Below are 18,746 nucleotides of genomic sequence, written 5' to 3' on the forward strand. Positions count from 1 at the left end.
ACCTGTGTTATGTGTGTGCGTTGATTTGGGGCATCTATAGGGTACCTAAATTGGTGTCTTGGGCCTTTTAAGCTTAAAGGTAAGAGTTCCAAAAGAGGTCTTGAAGCTTTTAGGGCAGGAGCGGCATTTCTGTTTCCCGAGGCAGCACCTTGTGGGGCTCAAGTAGTGATTGTCATCTTCATTGCACAACCTTGTACCCAGCTAAAACCAGCGAGAGACTGAGTATCGGTTTTCCTGCTTTGGGGACCTCATCATCAAGCTGAGAATTTGGGAAGGGCTGGCTAAAACCCGTGTTTGCCTTGCTGGAGGTGCTGGGAGCAGTGATGGCAGCAGGTTGGGCTGCTCCTGGGCGGCCCTGTCTATCAGAGCAAACCGGTGCTCCCCTCTTCTGTGCTTGAAGGAGGAGTTAACATGGAATTCTCTGGTGGAGAAGGGCTCTTTCCCTTCTGAGGAATTAAACTCCATTTTATTTCTCTTGGGGTTTGAGTGGGGAAAGGAGCAAATGGGGGTGTGTGGTGTCCCTCTGAGCCTGGTGTGTGAGGGCTGTGATGTGCACATCACCACAGATCGGCTTTTGCACCAACAGTGAAATGTCCCTTAAAAACTTGAACTGCAGCATCCTTGAGACATTCCTGGCCCTCCTGATGGGAAGGGTATGGATTGCATTGCTGTGGTGTGGCCAGCCCTGGTGTGGGTCTGTGGTTGCTGCGTGCAGTCTGGACCCTGCAGTCTCAGGTCTGTGTTCCTTCACAGTGGAGCTTTGTGGTTCACCATGAATGCCAGCGGCCCTGGCTACCCCTTAGCCTCTCTCTATGTGGGAGACCTGCACCCGGATGTGACTGAAGCCATGCTCTATGAGAAGTTCTCACCTGCTGGGCCCATCATGTCCATCCGAGTCTGCCGGGACGTCGCCACGCGCCGATCGCTGGGCTATGCCTACGTCAACTTCCAGCAGCCTGTGGATGGTACGATCCCAATAACACAGTCACGATCCCAGTAACCCAGCGCCAAGGAGCTGCCCAGCAGCAGGGGTTTGAGGTGTGCAAGAGATGGCAGTGGGAAAGGGAGGAGCAGTTGTCTGAATGGTTGTACCCATCAGCTGTAGGGGCTTGGACTGATGCAACTGCTGATGCTGAGTTTTGGTTGTAACTAATCCCAGTCTGCTCTCAGACAGTGACCCATCCCACTCCCATCTTTTCTTAGGGACTGGGAGAGGATGCAGTAGCTGGGCTTTGGGCTTGTGGGTTGATGAGGGTGACTTGCAGGAGTTACCTCCATCCATGAGCTGGCTCATGGCATGAAGCAAGGCTCCTCTCCTGGCAGGCATCACAGTGATACAGAGCTGTAAGCAAAAGGTGTTTCATGCTGGGGGTGGGAAGGTGGTGGGTTATTTGTTCTGGAGACCAAAATCTGTACTGGGAAAATGGGTTTGACATCTGCCAAACTGGAGTATGCAATGCAATGGGTGATCGGACATGCTTTGGAGATTAAAATAGCAGTTGAAAAGGAAGGAGTGATGTGGCCGGAGGAGAGGAGAACAGCCCCTGCCTGGCCCTGCTGCCCTAGGAGGCAGAGCCTGGCCCATTCAGGTTAATGAGCCCTTGTCCAACAGTATCCCTGCTTCCTGTGCTCATCTCAGCTGCTGTAGGATGTGAAGCGGATCTGTCTCCATTATGCTCTTCTCTCCCCTATATTTGCTTCTTTGCCAGCTGAGCGAGCCCTGGACACCATGAACTTTGAAGTGATCAAAGGCCGTCCCATCCGCATCATGTGGTCCCAGCGGGACCCTGGGCTCAGGAAGTCAGGGGTTGGAAATGTCTTCATTAAGAACCTGGATGACTCCATTGATAACAAAGCCCTGTACGACACGTTCTCTGCCTTCGGAAACATCCTGTCGTGCAAGGTACGTGCACCCATGGGCACTGCAGGTAAGGGCTTGCTGCAGAGCTGCCCAAGTTCTCAGCAGTGTGCTCTAGCCAGATAAAGTCACTTTCTTGTCTTGCTTCCCACTAAGTCTCCTCTAAATTCCCACCTGCTTTGAAGCCAAGAGGCACTGCTGTGTTTCCTTTGGAAACAGGAGTTTTTCCTTCTGTCCCCTCTTCTTCCCAGTCCCTGCACAGACACATTTGTGTTCTATCTGAACTTAATGCCTCAATGGTGCTTGGGTTTTGGTGAGCCACAAGCTCTTGGGAATGGGGTGTTGGGGAGGGCAAATGCCCCTGGGAGGTGAGGGTGGGTTTTGCTGTGTCTTACTTGTGCACACATGGAGAAAACCAGTGTCTGTCTCTTGCCTCCACCTCGCTCGGTGTCTGTAGGTGGTTTGTGATGAAAACGGATCCCGTGGCTATGGCTTTGTTCACTTCGAGACTCACGAGGCAGCAACTCGGGCCATTGACACCATGAATGGGATGTTGCTCAATGACCGGAAGGTGTAAGTACCGAAGAGGAGGGTGTCCCCTCTGCTCTGCGATCAGCTCTGCTCCTCCCTTGCCTTGGTGCATGCTCAGGAGCTGCCACCTCCTGCTGCTCTCTGCTTTCCTGTCCTATCCCCCCTGGACACAGCAGCTTCAGGGCAGTCAGTCACTTGTGGTCAGTGCTGGTGGAAGTGTGATAGTGGTTTGGAGCCATTCCTGCTGCTGGGGAAGGAGTCCAGCCCTGGGCTGTGTTTTATCGCTGAGCAGTGCAGAGCGCCCACAAAGCAGGGCTGGCCCTCAGTTGTTGTCTGCCAGCATCAGATAATCTGGGCAGGAGGAGGTTTTGTTGTTCATCAGCTCCCTATTAATGTTGCGTCATCTTATTCTCTACATCCCTGTCTTAGCAGAGATAAGCAGCTTCCCAAAGGGCTTGGGGATACTTTGGAGTAAGAGAGTTGGCACTTGGTGGCATCCTTTGTGGGAGTTTTGGGGTGACATCACCAGCGTGGGGCTGTGCCCTGTGTTACTGCTCTCCCTGTTTCAGTAGTACCAAGTGCAGTTTAGACAGGGAAGCATTGCAGTGGGATGTACTGAAGTTGCTGGATGTGCAACACGTGGTGGGTTTAGGGGTGAGCAAAGCATGGCCTGAAGTGATGGGGTCTGTCTTGGCCTGTACCAAGACAGAAGTGCCTGCATCCATCTTCCCTCCACAGGGAGCGGGGAGGGCTTCAGGCTCCTTTCCTTGCTTCCTGCAGGTTTGTTGGCAATTTCAAATCCCGCAAAGAGCGCGAGGCAGAGTTTGGGGCGAAAGCGATGGAGTTCACCAACATCTACATCAAAAACTTTGGGGATGACATGGATGATGACAGGCTGCGGGAAATATTCTCCAAGTTCGGTGAGCAGGGTTCTCAAAGAAAGCATCCTCCCAGCTGGTAAAGCAGAGTTGTGGCAATTGCAAAAAGAGTGAGGGAGAGTGCTTGGAATACTGAGCCCCTTCTCTTGGCATCTGCCTTGCTTAAGCACCACCTCACTGGCTTAAATCACTGGGATATTACATGGGTTTTCCTGCTGTGATGGAGGAAAACTTGTATTGGGATCTCTCCTGGAAAAAGAAAAAACAAACAACAAAATAAGTTCTCTTACTTTCTTGGGTAACAAAAGTGAGTTTTCTTATTTATTAGGTTTTTTAATTGTCCTGAATCCACCGTGTTGTGTGGCTATGGGAGCCCTGGGAATGAGAGATGCTGGGTCTGGATTTAAAGCAAAAAAAAGCTTTTCAGTTTAGTCCATTACTAGAGAATGTCTCTTGTGGCAGCACATAGTGTTGTGCCAACCCATGGATCCCACTGTCTCTCCTCCCACTTGGCTCCTCCATGTTGCCATGACTGTCCAGTCTCCCCAGTGCACTGGCATCTCTTGGTGCTGCACCCCTTTGCTGGCACCCTTCAGACGGGCGCTTTCCTTCCCTATTGCAGGAAAGACGCTAAGTGTCAAAGTCATGATGGACAGCACCGGCCGCTCAAAGGGCTTTGGATTTGTCAACTTTGAGAAGCATGAAGAAGCCCAGAAGGCAAGAGGCTCCTCACTGCCTGCCTTAGACCTCAGCTCCTTGCCTGCTGATGTCTCTCCTTGGGGAAAGGAACCTCGCTGGCTTCATGCTTGCCTGGGTGCTGCACTGTCAGGGGTGGCTGGATGGGCAGATGTGGTGCAGGGGAGCAGAGCTGCTGCCCTGGCCTGGGGAGGGCTCTGCCTGGGGCGGTGAGTGAAGGATGGAGCTGTGGCTGCTGGCTTCACACTGTGCTCAGAGCCCTTCCCTCTGCTGGCAGGCAGTGGCTGACATGAACGGGAAGGAGATCAACGGGCGCATGGTGTATGTGGGCCGAGCGCAGAAGCGGCTGGAGCGGCAGAGCGAGCTCAAGAGGAAATTCGAGCAGATGAAGCAGGAGCGAGTGAGCAGGTACCAGGTAAGGGGACAGGGGGATGCTCCGTGCTGCAGGTCTGCACCAGCAACGGGCACGGGACATAGAATCATAGAATAGTTAGGGTTGGACAGGACCTTAGGATCATCCAGTTCCAATGCCCCTGCCATAGGCAGGGACACCTCACACTGAACCATATCACTCAAGGCTTCATCCAACCTGGCCTTGAACACTGCCAGGGATGGAGCATTCACAACCTCCCTGGGCAACCCATTCCAGTGCCTCAGCACCCTCACAGTAAAGAATTTCTTCCTTAGATCCAATCTAAACTTCCCCTGTTTAAGTCTTAACCCGTTACCCCTTGTCCTGTCACTACAGTCCCTAATGAATAGTCCCTCACCAGCATCCCTATAGCCCCCTTCAGATACTGGAAGGCTGCTATGAGGTCTCCACGCAGCCTTCTCTTCTCCAGGCTGAACAGCCCCAACTTTCTCAGCCTGTCTTCATACAGAAGGTGCTCCAGTCCCCGATCATCCAAGCAGCCTTGTCTTGGGCACAGCACAGGGCTCTTCAGGGCAGACTGGTGTGCTGGGTCCTTTCTGCAGCTAAATACCTGTGCAGGAGGCCAATCGCTGCCTCATAATGTCCTGGGAAGTAGTATTGGGATAGAGGAGAGAGATCTAAACCCAGAATGATGTTGGTCAGTGAACAAATGGCTCTGCTCTTTTCCAGAAACTAAAATATTAGTCTGGAAATAAGGCAGCTTCGTAGCCATGGTCTGGGTGTCTCTTCACTCAGGGTGTCTCTCCTATGAGTGGAGCACACGTGTGGCTCTGACTCCTTTTGTTAGTGGGATGTCCCATCCTCTGCCTGAGCTGCTGGTGAAACAAGCTTCTAGCTTGAAAAGCTGCCATAAACTTCATGAGCCTAATGTGCTTTTCTGCCTGTTTGCAGGGGGTCAACCTGTACGTGAAGAACCTGGATGATGGGATAGATGACGAGAGGCTGAGGAAGGAGTTCTCTCCATATGGCACCATCACAAGTGCCAAGGTGTGGGATGGGGGCAGCTGCTGGGGCTCCTGGGGTGCACTCAGCCCTTGGGAATGGATTGGGGTTGTTATCCTGTTGAGTTACGGATCCCTGCTGATGGCTTGTATCCCAAGCCAGGTGTGAAGCCATGCCCCTTGTACCCCACACTGTCCCATGAGCTTGTCCATGCAGCAAATGTTCTGTAGCTTTGCTGAGTTTCCCCAGCCCTGGTGAGGTTCAGGGTGTGGGACCTTAAAGCCACATCATTGTGAATGCTGCACAGCCGCTCTGCGGTTTGGGACCAATGTGACACTGTTGCTAAAGGAAATGAGCCACATGCCACCTCTCTCTGAGGAGAGCAGGGTGACAGGCTGGTGTTTTCCCTATTGGAGAACCATAAAAGTGCCACCAAGACTGGTGTCAGCCTTCTCTTGAAGGCTGTGCCCATGGGTGCAGAGGGATGCCCTGGCTTTAAGGTCAGCAACCTGCAGCCTGCCGGCTGCCAGGAACAGTGTCCCACTGAACCCAAACCGTGCTGGCTCCTGCAGCTTTAAGCACTGGAGCATTGCTGACCCATGGGTCCTGTGTGGCTGGGGCACAGACCCTCTGGAAGCCCCAACCATCCCACCCTGTACTCGGGCGCTGCAGTTGGGTGCCTGTAGCTGACAGGTCCCATGTGTCCCATCCCCATGTCTCCCCCCAGCATGCTGTGCTTCATGGGTGCTGCAGTGATGTGTGGACTTAGCTGTCTTGTTCTAATCTGATTTTAGGTGATGACAGAGGGTGGCCACAGCAAAGGGTTTGGCTTTGTATGTTTTTCCTCCCCAGAAGAGGCTACCAAGGCCGTGACAGAAATGAATGGGCGGATTGTCAGCACTAAGCCCCTCTACGTTGCACTCGCTCAAAGGAAAGAGGAGCGGAAAGCAATCCTCACCAACCAGTACATTCAGAGATTAGCCACCATGAGGGCCCTGCCTGGCCCTCTCCTGGGCTCTTTCCAGCCCTCCCCGGGGTATTTCTTCCCCCCTATTCCTCCGGTGAGTACCCAGTCCTGAATGGCAGCAGCATGCAGGGACCAGGATTTGCCATGGGCTGGAGGAGGGAGGTGGCAGTTGGGCTGAGGAGCATCCCTTGAGTTGCGCAGACTGGCATGTGGGATTCATGGGACTGGTGGGATCAGCACCAGGGCTCTCCATCAGCAGTGGGGCTTGCCAAAATGCTGGTGGGATGCAGGTGCTGCAGGCAATGGACTCAAGGTTTAGTAGCTACTGACTGCACCTCAGAGGAGGGAACCAAGGAGGAGTTTGGTGGGAGGGTGTGAGCATGGAGAACAGGTCTGCTGATGAAATGAGGGGATGGAGAAGGGTTACGGAGGAGCCAGAGCTTGTGAGGAGGAGATAAGTGGAGCTACTGGAGGACACAAGGCAGCAGGGCTGCAGGTTGATCTTTCAAGTGCTCTGGCACACTGCAGAGCCTGGGTTTGGCTTGTGGGCCGTGTGGCAGCGGCTGGGATGCTCTGGGTTAGACCTGGCTCAGCTCGGCTCCCAAGTCACCTTAGATAATGTGTTCTTTCCCAGCCACAATCCAGAGCTGCTTTCTACAGCTCCAGCCCGGTTGTCCCGGTCCGTCCTGGCACTCGCTGGAGTGCGCAGCCCTCCCGGCCTCCCCGTGAGTCAGGCTCTGGGATGGGCTGGGCTCAGTTGGGCACTGGGGGCTCTAAGTGCAGCACAAGTGTGTATCCACAAGGGGCTGTTGCCTGGAGAAGTACACAAGGGTTTGGTGCAGGGGTCCACGGTGATGGGCTCTGGGGGATAAGACATTAGGTTGACCCCAGAGGTGAGGTGCTCCTGAGCTTTTCCCCTGCTGCAGTCACTCATCCATCCATGCCTTATGCTGCCTTTGTTAACCACACTCCATCTCTACAGCGGCGTATCCTGCAGTTACTCCCATCCTGAGGGCTGCCGTGCAGCCCCAGCGCCTGCTGTCCAACATCAGCACCGTGAGACAGGCATCCACCCAAGTGCCCCGTGTGGCCTCCCAGGGACAGAGAGTGGGTAAGTGATGGAAGGACCCAGCTGGGACATCACCCATGGCAAGGGAGCTTGTTGGGAGCTTGGGTCTGCCTCCCAGCATGGATTGGTTTGTGGGAGTGCTTGTGGAGGAGCCTGGATGGTGCCTGTGGATGTGGTGGGACTGGAGCAGTGCCTGTAGTAAGTAAGTGTGTAACTTTGGGGGAAGGTTGTGGTCTTTCAGGTAATTGGATGGGTCTCTAATATGCAGATTGGTCTTGTTGGCTGCTGCCCACTGAGTACATTCAGTGAGATGATGGTGATGCAGACATGGCACCCTAGGCTGGGTGCTCAGGCTGAGGTGGAGGCTGGGACCTCTTGGGCAGAAGCAGAGGTTCTCACAGGCTGCTGCCAAGGCCAAGCCTCCGGTAAAACACACTCACCTTAGAGCTGTTTGGAGCCCAGTGCTTGGTTGTGCTGTCCTGTGTCCCCTCCACTGTGCCAGCATCACATGGCTGTGCTCCTGCGGGGCTGCGGATGTGACCTCGAGCATTCCTCACCCCAAGAGTGCTGCAAGCCTGTGTCTGCCTTTGTGTGAGTGAGGAAGAGGAGGATGCTCGCCAGGGCTTGCAGTGTCACCCCCCTTTGGGCTCCGCTGTGGACAGGCTTTGAGGGGAGGTTTGAGTAGTGTGGAGTGGAAGCTGCTGAACTGGTAGGTGGGTGAAGGTCTGATGTCCCCCAAAACATAGAACTGCCGGGGGGGGGCAGCATCTCCTGCAGCCCCAGCCTTGTGTGGTTTAGCCCAAGTCATCTCTGTCATTGGGTGTCTTATTGATGAACTGAGCAGGTGGATCAGGACTGTCCTTGCCTTGCCCCCTCCCTTTGTCCTTGTCCCTCCTCTCTCTGCCCTCTCTCCTCTGCAGGAGGGGTGATCCAGGGGACAGGGGCTCTTGCAGCTAGCCCACCTCGTGCTGTCCCTGTCCTCTGGCTGCTGATGCAGAGGGGTATTTCTGGAGCTGAGGCAGTGAGGTGTGGGTGCCTTTGCCAGTTCCCTGCCCTCTGTGCAGTCAGACCAGCCTGGGCTGGGTGGCCGTGCCCTGCCTGTCCTGGAGAAGCTGCCTTTCATCTGGAGCCTGCTTTGAGCCCGGCAGGGGATTTTTCAAGCCCTCTGCCTGAGTGCGCTGCCCTGGTGCCTTCATCCTGCTCGGGCACAGGAGTGTGTTTAACAGGCTCCTCCTTACTGATGCTCCTGTCCCATTGCAGCCAACATCGGGACGCAGACGGTCAGCACTCGGGTGCCCTCCTCGCCCTCCCTGCTGCGGGGCACCCCGCAGTACAAGTACTCCTCAGCCGTCAGGAACATCCAGCCCATGGGGCATGTGTCCCCTGTGGTGGCCCCGCAGGTAACCACAACGTGCATCAGTCCTGCTCCTGCTCTGGGTTAAAGTGCCTGCTGACCCCAGGCAGCCTCATGGCCCTCTCTCTGCCTATGGGAGGGATCCTTCCCAGGGAGCTGCTGGGGTAACTGGGGCTATGGATCCAGTAGCCACACTGCTGTGATGCCTGGCTTCAGCTTGCCTGGAAGCTGGTGCTTGGATGCAAACGGGCAATGCCAGAGTCTGCATTAGCATCTCAGAAGGGTGAAATATCCTTTCTGCAAGCAAGGTAGCTCATGCATCCCTTCCAGCCTTTGATTGCTGCTGTTCTGTGTCTCTCCAGGTGGGAGAACCTGCTGTGCATGTCCAGGGGCAGGAGCCCCTGACAGCATCCATGCTTGCAGCAGCCCCTCCTCAGGAGCAGAAGGAAATGATAGGTGGGTGTCACGGCTGCTGTGCTGGAGTAGGCTCAGCCGTGAGGCTGTGCGTGCATGTGAGGGCATGTGGACTTGGATGCACCAGGGAAAGAGTAGCTGCTAGGAGAAGCTGTAGAACTGCGTGGGATTGCTCTGAGATGCTGCTTAAAGAAAAACACAAGCTAAACATTAATGAATTCAGGCTCTGTTGAAGGGCATGGAAGCAGCAAATTCACTCCTTGTCTGTATTAGCTGCATGGCAGTCAGTGTCTGAGCTCTGCGGAAGCAGGGCTCTGTGCTGCCAGGGCATTTGTGATTTGAACCCCAAGCCATCCTGCATCACTGCTGCAGGGCATCGATGAACAGCTCAGTGGCTGTAGGGATTAGGGTCAGCTCTGCTGTATGGTTCATGGGCTTTAGGTGCTATCCTGCATCCCAGTGGTGGATAGGATGTGCCATGATTTGGAGGGATCTCGCAGCTTGTGCTTGCCCTGCTCTGCCTGGGAAGAAACTGTTCCTGCAGAGGCAGGTCCCTTCACATGCATGCTGGTGGGCAGCATGGGCAGCATTCACCATTCCACTGCCCTGCTCCTGTGGCAGTGCCTGCTGCTGCCTGGCTTCATCTACCTGCTTCCCTGCCTGCAAACACTGTTGCTGTGAGATGCTGAAGTCTGCTTGTGAGCAGTGATTTTTCCATCACCATCCTTGTATCCCTTTTCAGTTAAAGGGACAGAAGTGGGAGGGCAGGAGGGCGTGCGCTGGGTTTGGAAATGCTGGAGTTCTTGAACAGCACTGATGTCCTCCCTGCTGTTTGGAGCAGGCGAGCGCCTCTACCCTCTGATCCATGCCATGCATCCCACACTGGCTGGCAAGATCACTGGGATGCTGCTGGAGATAGACAACTCTGAGCTGCTGCTGCTCCTGGAATCACCCGACTCCTTGCACTCCAAGGTAAGGAGGCATCAAACACATCACATCCTGAAGGGCAAACTCCCTGCTACTGCAAGGAGAGGTGACCTTGGACCACAGGAAGAGTGGGAAGAGAAGTAGCTGCTGGCTTGGGGGGGGGGGGGGTTATGTTAAAAATGGGCAAGAAGGGCCCCAGGTTGATTGTTTTGCACCCAGTGCCTGAACTCCTGCCCCCCTTCAGAAAGAGGAGAAGCTCAGAGCAGCTCCTTAAAGCACAGGGAAGTGCTGGAAAGTGAGAGGGGGGGGGGGGAAAGCAGAGCAGGTCCTGCCTGGAAAGAGACGGGGATGTGCTCTTCCCTGAGAATAGAACCCAGGCAAGTGCTGCCTGTCCACAGAGCATCTTCAGCTTCCTCCTTAATCCCGGTGAATATTTCTCTTTGGTTCCCATCAAAACAGTTGCAATGAACTGACTGCATCTCCACTTTGCTCCTGGGAGGTAGGGCCCACTTTAGTCCTTTCACTGATGATTTTCAAAGGAGCCTGGGCTCTTTCAGTTCTGCCTATGGAGAAGTCAGGTTTCTCTTTGGCCAAGTTCTGACTCCTATAGGAAAGGTGAGATGTCCCAGCATTTCCCTCGGGAAGACACAGAAGAGGTCTTCAGGCTGATCAGTCTCCTGCAGAAGCAGCAGGCTTGGATTTAATCGTTATTATTGAAGTCCTTTATGAGCCAGATCAGGACCTGGAATTTCCTGGGAAGCGCACTCCTACATTGGAGCAACTCACCTCCCTCCCCCCCTCTTGTGCTCTCTGTTGTAAGATTGAGGAAGCGGTCGCTGTTCTCCAGGCACACCAGGCCACAGAGACCTCACACAAGGGCAGCGCTGGGTTGTTCCTGCAGTAACCCAGGTAGGTGCAGAACCTGGTCAGTGTGTGCTGATGTGTTCAGGGGCTCTGGTTTCTGCCTCTGGAGCTGGGCATTGGGTTTCTTGTCCAAACCAGGTGAGGCTTGATGAGCATCTTGAGTATCTTTGTGATATCCCATTTCTTCAATTGCATCCTTCATTTTCCAGACTTAATCATACTGCAGAGACATGGTTCTGTGTGGGGTTTTCTTTCTATATTGATGACAGCAATGTCTGTGCAACCAGGAAAGAAGACAGGAAAAGATCTGTCTATAGCCCTAGTGGGGACCAGCACAATCTTTCCTGGGACTTCCCCATGGGTTTGCTTTGTTTTGTAGCATCTTATCAGTTGATACCCTACAACACATGAGTGGTGCTGTGTGGGCTTCATCAGGAGAGCTGCCCCTGCTGTTGAGGCTGGACACCAACAAGCAATTCAGACTCATGCACTGCTTTGAATAGAGTATCTCTTGCCCTGTGGTCTCAAGGAAACCCTGTGTTAACCCAAGTGCAGCTGAATTTCACCTTCTCTGCATGAAAACTTCCTAGCAGTTGAAAATTTCATGTGTGGGTTCTTTTGTTTCTTGTAGACTTCAAGAGAGCCCTGGGAACATTGCCTTTGAAAAGCAGCAGCAGCAACCCCACCGTGCCTTTGGAACCGTGCCTGTACAGTGACTCTGGCTTGTCTTCAATGCCCCATCCTATTTCCTGTGTGTATTGTTAACCTTGCCAATTGCTTCCTCCTGCAACTATAAAGAAATTACCCCTGTTAATTCTCTTGTTTCCCCTGAAAGCACATAGCAAACCGTAGTGTGGAACCCAGCCTGGTTCAGTTGCCCAGGAAATGACAAGTGATGGTGAATCATCATTTTAGTGAATTTACTGGGTTCAGTAGTTTTATTTGTTCTTGTAGCTGGCAGTAATAAAGAATTGATGCTTTCACCCCTCAACACATGGGTTAGTTTCCTTTGTAGAAAGCCAGTAAATACTTTTGTCTGTGTCATGCAGGTGGAGGGATGGACTGGAGTCAGGCTGTTGTCCTTAGTGTTTGAAGCTTTCGGTGCTGGTGGAGCAGCACTCCTGAGAGCTGATGGGAGGGCACATATTGGATTAAGTGAATGAATTTCCAATCAACAGGGTCTCCTTGTCCTTCCTGACTCTAGTAAAGCGTCTTTAAGCAAATTTCATACAACCTTTGTGGGTTTTATCCTTTCTAGATAGCTGGTTTCAACTTCCTTTTAAAAAGGCATCATCTTCCTGTGGTTTTCCTTTTGTAATGGACCCTGCATGCCTGCAGGAGTACTGGCACCAAGCTTCTTCTGCTGGTCACCACACCATGTGTGTGTCTGGTACATGGGTGCCAGCTTCTGAGGTACTGTGGAGTAAATCAAAAGCTGCTTCTCCTCTGTGTATTCCTGACCAGTGGTTTCAAGGAGTTTCTGATGGCACTGAAAACCTTCAAACCTGCATCATCCCATTGGGATGCTCTCTGCTTGCAGCTGGGATCCATTACTACTGTGTTCTGCTCCCTGGGCCTCTCCCTGAGCATGTTGCTGTCATCATCCTGGCCTTTATGTTCTACTCTTCCTATTTAAGAAAGGAAATTCAGTCCTTAGATGCTTCTTGGTGCTTGAGACTGGCAATGCATTGTCCTTATTTGACTGCTTCCTTGAGCTGACAGGAGCACACCTCCGTCAGCACCACCCACCTTGTGTGCCGATGTTGCCGTCTCAATCTTCCTTCTGTGCTGTATCATACTCTCAGCTCAACCTGCTGCTGAGTCATCCCTCCTACCTCTTGTTTTCCTTCCAGCATTTTAATAGAGCTGCTTACACATTTCTTCCTGCACAGCGTCTGCTCAGCTGGGGCTCTGCCCTGCAGCTTTTCATCATTCCTTTTCCTTGCCTTTATTTTGTCAGTTCTTCTACTTCTGACCTCCATAAGTATTTATTTTACATGTAATGGACACCTCAGCCTTAACTTTAGGTAGCTCCTTCTCAGTAAGATGCTTATAAAGGACTTGAATCCTAATAGTATACAAGACCTTCACTGGTTGTTTGTCCCAGAGTGTAACTGTCTGGAAGCTTTTATGCTTTATACTCATGAAAATATTTTTCCTTTAGGGATAATGCACATAAGGAGCTGGAGGGGAACTGTACAGGTACAGTCTGCTGTTGACTGGCTTGTCTGCAACCTTTGTCCAAGTGTAACAGGGAAGTTTGGATGTGCTAGGGACATTGCCATCACTGCTATAGATGGCTTGGCTGCAGAAGACTGCTGTGAAGCTAGAGGGAATGCAAAGAATGGGACTGAGGAACACAGGAACATTGGAATAGCTTAAGAAAGGATGTGAACAAGGACCAGGGGCTTTAAAAGGTTTATCAGAAAAGGTGCAGCTGTAGCTTGGATCCCCATGTGTACTGGAGAACTGGTTTGTAGAGTAGCTTCCTACGTGAACTCCTCAGGGAAGCCTGAGGCTTCAGAGAGCTGAGGCAGGAGCAGCGATGCAAATGTGAATCTGGAGTCTCCAGTCTGGAACAGCTGCTGTGGCTTTTGCAAGGGGTGGATGAAGGTTTGCCTCTGTGACAAACACTCACGGGCTGCCCATGTGGACAGCGCTACCGTTGTGTGCCTGAGAAGTGTCCTGCATGGACAGCAGCACTGCTGCTGGAACAGAAGGGGAGATAGCAGCAGAAGTGACCTTGAATTTGGAGCACAAGAAGACTCACTGCTTCACGTTTGCCTACCTGCGGGCATTTGGGGGGGAAAGTCTTAGAGATAAGGTACAAAAAAGTGGTGCTGTTGCTGAGAAGGCAAGAGGTGGATGCTGCTGCTTAGAGGTGTTGTCACAAATTGCTAAACAGTGCAGGTATCTGCCACTCCAGGTGACTGCAGGGCTGTTAAAAAGATAGCGGTTCACTAAGTGAAGTCAATCTTCCTGCTGTATTCTGTGACCTTCCTCTGCTTGTCTGTGTACCTCTGTTCTGTGCTTCCCCACCCTGAAATCTATCAGTCAATCACACTTACTTGCTATGAGCTCAGGGAAGCACTGATTGCATGGGAGCTGCAGTGCTTACAAGAGGGAATGGTGTGATGTGTGCCCCTGAGTTGTTTTAAGCCCTAGCCCATTACAGCTGATGGAGTACAGCCCTGGGACCTACAAAAAGCTACTTAAAATCAGGCTAAGGTAAGAAGTCTTTAATGGGATTGGAAGAATTGTCTGCTTCCTAAATTCACTTCAGTGGGGTACCTGCCTGAAACACTGGCTCCTTGGAGAAGCAAGGTGGGAAACAAAGGTATTTGAACCCTGACTTAAGAGCTAGCTTCTGGCTCCTGGTCCATACTGTAAGTTGGCTCAGCTCTAGGGTTGTCCAGCATTGTGACTTAGTATTTAAAGCACTCTATCCATGCACAGTGTGCAAAGCTGAGCAATTGTTAGAAACCTTCATGGACTGTCACTGACAGAGCCAAGGCACTATACAGCAGTGACTGAAACCCCCTGACAAAAGTGGGGGGGACAGTATGAAGTGGTTAAAATGTTCCAGTTCCCCTCTACCATCAGTCACATAACAAACACAGCCCTAAAGTGAAAATAAACATGGCTTTAATGAGAAACAGTTTTAATGGTTTACAGGATAGCTCCAAGTATCTCTTCAGCTACCATTTCAAGTCAGTGCCATCAATACCAGATAAGCAGAAGAGCACAAAAAGTATAAACATGCATTGAAGTAATATGCCAGGCCTCACTGGGATGTTACTGCATATCCCCCTCCCTGTAACACCATGTAGCAACTGCTCCAAAAGGCACAGAGGAGCTAGAGTGGTTTAAAAAGAACCAACTCAAAATACAAGAAACCAACACAAAATAACAACTGTAAAATTCCCAAGCACCCATAATCTTAAAGAAGTAGTGCACAGTGTAACAAGGCAGGCTTCACTTGCTGCTATCTCCTTAAATGTGCAGAATAATTAAAAGCAAGGTGCTACTGTAAACACTGCTCAGCCACACTAAGCAGCAGAAACTCAGCTGAGGGCCAGCAGGCATCAACTGGGACAGAGAACAAGCTTGGCCCTATGCAAGTAACTGTGCCTCTGTTACAAGAATGGTGTGTGGTGCTAGGGTGACTGCAGCAGCTCCTGCAGCAACCTCATTTAAGTAATAGCAGCACAAATGCAGCAGAACTATCACCTGAATAAGGACAAATAAAATCTCTGTAGCTCTTCAGAAAGAGAACAGCCACTTCACATGCATCTTAGCTAACATGGAAAAGAGTCCCTGAGGCTGATGGTTACAGGGAAGTTAACCTATATGCCTCTGAGGGAGGGGCATTAAAACTGAATGACTTTAGAATCAGATAATAAAGAGTTTGATACAGATTGTGTGTCTTAACATTCATTGTGCTGGCCCAGAACTCGTTACATCTCAGTAGCAGTGGATGACGGATTTCAGTACTGATCCTGATTAAGACAGGTCCCTGTAACAACACCAGAAGGGAAAAAGCTTTCTTCTGTGCTGGAAAACAAAGCTTTCCTCGTTGCTTGGTTACCCTAGGCTCTGTTCAGTTCCTGCAGTAATCTCAGTGCAGCTGTGTTCTTTGGTTCAGTTTTCAACAAGCTCTTGATATCTGCAATACTTGATTTGTAATCCTAGAAGGAGAATATTTTTGAAGTCTTAATGTATTAAAAATTCAGTCCAAGGAATTACTACCCAGAAACAGAGGCAAATGCAGCACAATTAAGCCTGTGACTCCCTCTCTGTAATTGCTTAAGCACTGGCATCAGTGTAGCTGTTCTAAAACATGTTCAAACTAGGGCCGAGAAGACAGTTTTGTCACTCAAGTGGATTCCAAGTCCAACATGAATACAATATGTCATCCAGTACCGCCTATAGAATCTCTCACCAGACATGAAGAGATAAAACTCTACACAACATGTAGCTGCTTTCAGCATCTCTGGAAGCAGGACCTGATGCTGAGAAATGCATGAGATCCAAATAGCAACTAGTGATATTAAAGAAAATCCCCCCTCAGCCAGTACAGATCCCAGCTGTCTGATAGCAGATAGTGTCTAGCACAGAAACAAGCTCTAAAGGGCATCTCTGATTCTGATCATGCATGAACAAGCTTCTAGTCCTAGCTTAGAAGTGTTCAAAACCTCCCGACTTACCTTCAGTTCTTTCAGTGCCTGAGCACGTCTGTAGAGTGCCTTAACATTTTTAGGATCTAATCTCAAAGCTTCTGTGCAGTCCTCTACTGCCTCCTTGTATTGCTTCAGAGTCAGGTAACAGAGTGCTCTGCAATACAGATGACTGGTTAGAGACCTCTGGCTAAAAGCAGCATCTGCTGCTGCAACACATATAGCAGATCTCAACCGACCCCAGCGCAGCATAAAGCTGGACTCCAAAACCGTTATGTCACCTTACGTCTTGAGCTCAAAGGAGTTTTTCAGTCTGGAAAATACACAGGATTTTTAGAGCAACCCCCTCTAAAACTAAGAACCTGTATTTCAACATGCAGGTTCCTGTCTACACCAGCCAGACGTGCTCTGCTTGCAGCAATTGCCTTAGAAGTACTTTAAGTATAGCAGTTTGCAATTTGTGGCTCATGGGGCAGCAGACACTACTCAAAATACCTCAGTCCTGGCAGACAAGCATTAAAGGGAGAAATCCCTGAGCATCTCCAAGGGTTTTTGTAGTACCTGAACACAGAACATTATAGAAACTACAGGGAAGAATGCACCTGGGGTGAACATGCGTGGTGCTTTTGTTTTATTCATTTGTCTGGGGCAAACATTAGCCAGCTCTGTCGCAAGTACCATGATGGCTTTTATAAGGGCCAAGAGCAATGAGCTCTTGGGCAATGAGCTTGGTTGTACCTGTTGGTGTAAGTTGCACATTCCTGGTTGAGCTTTAAACTCTCACTGTACTTCTCAACTGCTTTCTTATGGTTTCCTTTCTTTACAAGTTCATTTCCTTCTTCCTTCAGAGTTTGAGCTCTCTCTGTGTTAGCAGCGGCCTTGTCTGGAAACATCAGGAAAGAATACAGAATGCTATAAAATGGACAAGAGCAGCACAGCCTCCCAGAAAGCAAATATCCCCATACCGGAGGTGAGACACAGAAACAAAGAATCTAGAGTCAACAAAAAAGGCTGTGGCAGAACCAGGCCGATTTCTCCAGGCCTCAGCCCCAGCTGCAGGCACACCAAGCCGGTGCGGCAGCACTCTCGTTCATCACCCTCCTGAGCCACAGGGCTCTCTGCCCAGCCCAAGGGCACACTCTCACCTGGTTCTCTTTGTGGTGCAGTTGCAGGAGGAGCGTTTGCCCCAGGGGCTCCGGCAGAAGGAGCGCTCCACCTCGTCTGGGCAGAAATGGGGACGGTGGGGATTGGTGGAAGCTTCTGGCGCCAGTTCACACCATCCTTCTCCAGGAGGGCTTTAGTCATCCTGCAAAGGAGACATGGCAGTCACTCTGCTGGCAGGGTAGGTCATGCAGTAGCCAGTCCCTTTTTAACCTGGCTCATGTATCAAGAACAGCATCTCTCCAGTAATCCCTCTACACGTGCATCTAAACTAAGTTCCTTCTACAGCCAGGACATTAATGAAAGGACCTTTGTACCAGAAGGGCTAAAAATATCATAGGGCATGAATGTTAGTGCTCAGGCGGGCGAGAGATGTGTGTGTCACTCCTCAGTCTGGCAAGTGATGAAGTAAAGCAGACAGGCCCAGGCAGAGGAAAGGATAACAACAGCCTGCAAACCCCCGTCAGCACAGGGAGGCTTAAACGACAGGGTGCTGGAACGAGCAGGTAATTATTTCCTTCAAACCAGGACCGAGCAAACCAGAAACAACCCCATGGAATTAATTCCCAGCCCTCCACCAGCGCCTTGGAATGAGCTAAGGGCACTGGCAGACAAATGGAGCACGGCCAGGCCCTGTGTGAAGCATCAGACGCCTCCGTTGCTCCATCCGTGTGCTCGGGACCCACCTTGCTCCTGACGCAGTGGCAGAACCAACGCATGGCTCACGGAGCTGCCGCGCTCCCAAGCCTTTCGGTGCTGCCCGCAGGGAGCGTTACCTGTTGACCCCATCGTGTGCCGCCTGTATGGAGCAGTCCACCTGCAGCACCGTCTTGTAGTCCACGTAGGCCTGCGGGTACCTCTCCAGAGCCTCGTACGCCGCTGCCCGCCTGAGGAGGGGTTTGATCCCGAAGGGAACCAGGTCGAGAGCGCTGCGGCACAGAGAGAGCGGCCGGGACGGCGTCAGCCCAGCCCCGGCAGGACGCGCCAGCCCAGGCCTCCGGTGCTCCCTGCCGGTCTCCGTCCTGCCCTTCCCATCGGCGGGGAAGCAACCGACCGAGCCCCGGCCCCGCTGCGGCCCCCCCGGCGCTCACCTATTGCAGTCGGCGATGCAGAGGCTGCAGGCGCCGTCCTTGAGGTGGCAGGCGGCGCGGTTGGCGAGCAGCAGGCTGCGCTCCTCGGCGGCGGCCTCCCCTGCGCCGGGCACAAGCAAGAGAGGAGTTGAGCCGCGGTCCGCCCGCCGCCCGCCGCCCGCCCCCCGCCCGGCCCGGCTGTGCCGTACCTGCGGCCTGCAGCATCCCCAGCGCACGGCTGTAGAGCTCCGCGGCCGGCCCGTACTGCCCGCGCCGGAACTCCTCATTGCCGGCCCGGCGCAGGTCGCTGGGCGATGCCGCCATCGCGCTGCCGCCCGCGCCGGGCCGGGAACGCCCCTCTCTGCCAGGGCGGGCCGGGCGCTCCCCGCTGGCTTCCGGCGGCGG

At 52.3% G+C, this 18,746-nt stretch overlaps 2 protein-coding genes across 2 annotated transcripts; one reads left to right on the forward strand and one right to left on the reverse strand.

Moving 5' to 3' along the window:
- Nucleotides 1-772: 772 nt before the first annotated feature.
- PABPC1L (poly(A) binding protein cytoplasmic 1 like) lies at nt 773-11,852 on the forward strand. The gene is made up of 15 exons (XM_005146818.3): nt 773-965; nt 1,710-1,903; nt 2,316-2,431; nt 3,170-3,309; nt 3,890-3,984; nt 4,241-4,378; nt 5,288-5,383; nt 6,133-6,399; nt 6,940-7,030; nt 7,288-7,416; nt 8,635-8,774; nt 9,091-9,184; nt 9,984-10,114; nt 10,890-10,978; nt 11,565-11,852. The coding sequence occupies exons 1-14, from the start codon at nt 773-775 to the stop codon at nt 10,971-10,973; spliced, it is 1,908 nt and encodes a 635-aa protein (XP_005146875.2). The 3' UTR covers nt 10,974-10,978; nt 11,565-11,852.
- A 2,704-nt stretch (nt 11,853-14,556) lies between these two features.
- On the reverse strand, nt 14,557-18,706 carry TOMM34 (translocase of outer mitochondrial membrane 34). Its single transcript, XM_034067188.1, has 7 exons — nt 18,551-18,706; nt 18,363-18,462; nt 18,048-18,200; nt 17,256-17,416; nt 16,849-16,993; nt 16,141-16,267; nt 14,557-15,621 (listed from the first exon to the last, which is right to left on the reverse strand). The coding sequence occupies exons 1-7, from the start codon at nt 18,663-18,665 to the stop codon at nt 15,523-15,525; spliced, it is 900 nt and encodes a 299-aa protein (XP_033923079.1). The 5' UTR covers nt 18,666-18,706; the 3' UTR covers nt 14,557-15,522.
- Between the last annotated feature and the right edge of the window lie 40 nt (nt 18,707-18,746).

The sequence above is a fragment of the Melopsittacus undulatus genome, chromosome 10 (assembly GCF_012275295.1).
Source record: "Melopsittacus undulatus isolate bMelUnd1 chromosome 10, bMelUnd1.mat.Z, whole genome shotgun sequence".
NCBI lineage: Eukaryota > Metazoa > Chordata > Aves > Psittaciformes > Psittaculidae > Melopsittacus > Melopsittacus undulatus.